The 5,197-nt window shown below is 46.3% G+C and overlaps 1 protein-coding gene across 1 annotated transcript in view; it reads right to left on the minus strand.

Annotated features, from left to right (window-relative positions):
- Window positions 1-1,264: 1,264 nt before the first annotated feature.
- The window catches only part of LOC103371439 (dihydropyrimidinase-related protein 2-like), an 11,473-nt gene continuing 7,540 nt past the window's right edge, over window positions 1,265-5,197 (minus strand). Inside the window, 7 exon segments of the mRNA XM_008300768.1 lie at window positions 1,265-1,356; window positions 1,521-1,686; window positions 2,691-2,870; window positions 2,952-3,037; window positions 3,169-3,253; window positions 3,745-3,886; window positions 4,853-5,112. Of these exon segments, the coding sequence (XP_008298990.1) occupies window positions 1,265-1,356; window positions 1,521-1,686; window positions 2,691-2,870; window positions 2,952-3,037; window positions 3,169-3,253; window positions 3,745-3,886; window positions 4,853-5,112 (1,011 nt within the window).

Here is a 5,197-nt window from a genome sequence, read left to right on the forward strand (position 1 = left end):
TGATATCAGAGACAATACTGTCAGAAGTAATCTGATTACTGCATGGGGATACAGTTTATAATCGCTTGACGGCACCGGGCCGTACGCACGTCCTCTAACAACATGTTACTATAGCAGCAGCCTGGTGCCAACATGGCCACTGGTGGCTGCATGGGCACTATGCTAACACTATGCTAATGCTAGCACCTCCAGGATACAAAGACTGTAAAAAATACAAAATGATTGCGAACTCTTTAGAAAGCAAACACGCCAGTAAAAATCTGAGGTCATCAGGGGTCATAGGAGGCGGAGCTACAACTGTGACATCACAGGCTGAAAACAGGCTAGTTTTAGGGTCAGGGGTCATAAGAGGTCAAAGGTCAGAGGTCGTGGTAGATGTTGGCGACGCCTTACAGCTGGATCAAGTCATGGATGTCTTAACTGTGGAGTTTGTCGTACAGCTCCCCCGGAGGTCAGATGAAGGAGAACAACGCTGACGATGGTAAATGGCATCAGTGCATTTAAACTCAAGAAGAGGCTTTCATTACGTGACACTGTAAAGACTAACGAAGAAATGATGGACAGTCAGAAAGTGTGATGAGCATTGGCAGTGGGCTCGTGAAGAGATCCATGATCAGAGCCAGCTGTGTCTGTACGGACATCAGTGTTCATACCTCTGGGCTGGGGCAGTGTGTTTCCATCCTGTAGGGGGCGTGCTATCGAGGGATTGCTACTTGCAGGCTACACTGGATTTATTAGCACCATCCACAGTGTCAGTCTGATTCTGAGACAAAATTGATCAATAACTTTATTGATGACTGACTCAATCAGGTCCTGACAGGATTAAATATGAAAGACTTGCCTCATACTGACTGCAGTGGATTTAATTCACAACGAGCAGACGGAGTTTCTGTAAAGACGAATGTGTTTCCAGCAGTCAGTGAGGAACACCTGCAGGAGGCCGGGTCACACTGCGGTGTGACAGGTGAACGGATGGTACAGCTCAGGTGAGTTTTCTCATAATGAAAGGAAACATGTTCCTGGTTATACTTCTACGACTATCACGACTACAACTACTGCGCTGGTCGCTGATGACAGAACATGAGGAGGAGTTTTAGGAAGAACAAGATGAAACGTTATTAAGTTAAGTTTGATTTCTGAAACAATTCGAAAGACAAAGTCAATAACATTCAGTCCTAACTACAGTACCACTGTTGTACTAAGAGTAACGCGGTAACTTCAGAACCGAGTCGCACAAACTGAAGCGACTCTTGGACTCTCTGCTTTATGATAAAGACGTGATGTTGGACCGACCACCGGGAGGCGCCACGATCCTCTGAGCTGAGCGGCGAGGGATGTGGTCATCGATCTGAGCTCCTGGACACAAGAAGAGGAACAAGAGTTTGTTATCAAATTCTCTTCTTCTTCATTTAGCTGCTGTCTGTGTTTACCCACAATGCACCTCACTGGGTTGATCACGTTTATTAATCAGACATTGATCAGAATGCTTCAGACACATCTGCATTTGTGTGTTCGCCTACCTGCCAGGGTGAAACCTGACTGGTGAAGGTTTCGGGGACCAGTCTGGGCTTTTGGACAGGAGGGCCCCCTGGTGGTCGGAGTGGGCGGGACCGATTGGGTCATACTGATGACATCATGGACCGGACCATCATAGTTTCCACGGGGGACGCCGCGAGCCTCGGCCATCTGAGACGAGGAGACAGAACCATCTGAGAACAACTGACCCTACAAACATGCTGAACACCTAACTAACCATCCATTCACCAATTAGATTATCAAACTGACATGGAATCAATCAGTTAATTCTATTTATCAACCAGACAAACTCAAACAAATGATCAATCAGTGTGTTGTCTTTGAAGTTGATGTGTGTAAGTTGATTAAAAACACAAGTTAAATAAGTTAAAAAGTTGTTTTTTGCAGTTCTTTGAGAATCTGTCAGAGTGAGCCATCTGATGGTGAACTATCTTTGATTCTCCATCATGGACAGAGTTGGACTTGTAGCGGCTATCAGTAGCACAACGGAGCTTCACGGTATCGCTAAATTGTTCATACATGCTTTTGCCTTGGAAAATATTTGCCTGTTAGTAAAAGTGTGCACAAACATGAAATCCGTTCCATATGTGTTTTAGAGCCGACGTTTCTGTTTGTGTCACTCCGCTCGTGATAAGAGCCGTTAGCAGCTAGCTTTAGCTAAAGGTTTATTAGCTGTGGTTAAATGTTGTTCATGTTCATGCTACATGGCAGCTATATGTTTTGTTTCATGTTTATGTCGTGTGACTGTGTAGTTATTTTATTTTCTCTGTATCTTCAGTTTTACAAGACGCTTGAAAGCTATCAAAGAACAGTAAATGCTAGCCTTGTGTGTTTATTGAACATAGCTGGAACATGCTAACTGGCTGTCTAGCAGTGCGAAGCTGACGCAGTGTGAGGGCAGCACAATCAGGTTATCAACCAGATATGGAATCAATCAACTAACTGGTTAATCAGCTCATCAGTCAGGCTGTGGCTGAAGTTGCTGCTTGTCAACCTCCAGCTGTAAACCAGTCATCTGTTCCTGGTTACCTTGCTGCAAACACTGATCACCTGTCAGACAACCAACTGGTTAATTGGTTGAGTTACCTGGCAGGTTAACTCAGGTTACCTGGTCAATTGGTGGCGTGACCCTGCAGGTTAACTGGTTAGATTACCTTGCTACGGGCTTTGATCCTCTTGTAGACGGTGTCTGGAAACGCCTTTCTGGGGATAAAGCGTCCAGAACCATCGGTGACGTTCAGTTTTCCGTCTTCCAGGACGACTCTGCCGCCACTGATCACCAGCGATGCGACGCCTCGAAGCTCAAAACCCTCCAGGATGTTGACCTCCACCGTCTGCACACAGAAGGTGATGATGGTCGGTTATGACGGACAGATGATGGATGGTAGAGGTTGATGCAGCTGACATGTCGTTACCAGGTTGTGAGTCTTTGCAGAAACAGTTCGTGTTTCCTTCGGGTTCCAGATAACGATGTCCGCATCCGATCCAACAGCGATCCTTCCTGGACACAGAGACATTGTGGTAACTGCTCATGTCTGATTTCATGAGCCAACCAACATGCAGGAACATGCAGAGGGCTGGAAGAGTTTCTGTCCTACAGTGTTTATCTGTCTTCAGGACACTGTGTGTTACCTTTACGAGGGTAAATGTTGAAGAGTTTTGCAGCGTTGGTGCTCGTCACTGCAACAAACTCATTCTCATCCATCTTTCCCGTCGACTGTAGAGACACAACAAAGGACAGACTATGAGTTTTCAGTCAGTGATGTGCTCTGGTATCCACCTCTGGTGGACTCATGGGTGGAGACACAGAGAGTCAAAAACCAGAGAGACAAAGAGATTCACTGAACACCTTTGCACTTTGCACTTGACATCCCGAAAACAAACAAACAAAAACAAAAAAACAAAACGAAAAATGCCAATCACCTCCCTTCAACACCCATCACGCCTGAACTTGTTCTATGGCACTTATCTAGATTGTTCTGTCCTGACCAGATCCTTGCTTGTGTTGTATCTGCTCTCAGATGTACGTTGCTTTGGATAAAAACGTCTGCTGATGAAACTGTAGAATTGTAGATACTGAGTGGTTGGACAGAGACCGGTCAGACACTCAGCCTGGACATTAAAACACAGAAACACTGCAGACCATGTGACTAAGAGGAGGCAGGCGATTGGCCGTTTGACAGTCAGCCAAAGGTCAAGTGATCTCACCACAGCTCTGTCCCAGACCACCGACATCCTCTCCTCGATGCCGTTGGTTCCCTCTGGGATCAAAGTGAAGTCATCTTTACCAACAGCTTTCTGAGCTGTGGAGAAGCTGGCCTGAGCACTGGAGGTCACCTGGAGGTCCCCACTGCAACACACATAACACACACAACACACACCGGAGAACTTCTCTTCACACAGCTGGACAGGGAGACGGAGCCACGCTGCTAGCATGCTAACAGAGAAGTTGGAGTCAATGTAACCAAGCTAACAGAGTGGTCACATACTAACCTTCCTGACAGAGAGGTCAGATATTAAACATGCTAAAAGAGCGGTCAGATGCTAACCATGCTAACAAAGAAGTCAGATAACAACGATCCTTACAATGAGCACAGATATTGTCAATGCTAACAAAGAGGTGAATGCTAATCATGCTAACAGTGAAATCAGATACAGATCATACCTACAAAGATTTCAGATATTAACCATGCTAACAGGGATAGCAGACGGATAGTAACCACGTGAACAGAGAGGCTCAGATGCTATCAATGCCAACAGAGAGGTCAGAAAATAACCATGCTAACATAGACGTGAATGCTAATTAAGGCTGGTCCGAATAGCAATTTCTGTTCTCCGGATATTCGGCCCCAATTAATGACAAATATCCTGAAGATTTTGGGGTGCCGCGCAGCAGTTGTGGCCGGTGAGTATTGGTTCAGACGGAGGTGGGGGGACACGCACAGGCAGCATTTGGCTAGTAAGACCAGTTAGCAGTCACGGCACTGTTTCCGCGGCAGCAGGAGGCGGGGAGGGGGACACACACGAACATTCGGAGATCAAAATCCTGATTCCAGCACAGCGAATGAATAGTTGGCTATTCAGTTCCAGCCCTAATGCTAATCATGCTAACAGTAAGGTCAGAGGCTATCCATGCTAACAAAGAGGTCAGATACTATCAATGCCAACAGAGAGGTCAGAAAATAACCATGCTAACACAGACGTGAATGCTAATTATGCTAACAGTAAGGTCAGATACTAACCTTGAGGTCAGATACTATCCAAGCTAACAGAGCAGTCAAATACTAACCGTGCTTACAAAGAGGTAAGTACGAACCATGCCAACAGGGATGTCAGATACTGCGGAGTTGAAGGGTCCGGGTTGAGGGGCGGGCTCATGACGAAGGCAGCAGCTGTGGCCCAGTCTTTGGACCAATAGTGAGAGCCGTCAGTAGCCAGACTGGCTGTGATTGGTTCCCCATACACCACCATACCTGAGGACAGAAGGGCATCAGTTTGTTAGACTGAGGTGTAGCGCTCAGGGCAGGATGCTACTGATGACAGTGCTGTGGAAAACATCCTCTCTTGTTCCAGTGCCTAAAAAAACACAACCAGCTGAACCCAATGACTACAGACCAGTTGCCTTGACATCTCACATCATGAAAGTCCTGGAGAGACTCTT

The sequence above is a fragment of the Stegastes partitus genome, unplaced genomic scaffold, assembly GCF_000690725.1.
Source record: "Stegastes partitus isolate 25-593 unplaced genomic scaffold, Stegastes_partitus-1.0.2 Scaffold1587, whole genome shotgun sequence".
In the NCBI taxonomy this organism is placed as follows: Eukaryota; Metazoa; Chordata; class Actinopteri; family Pomacentridae; genus Stegastes; species Stegastes partitus.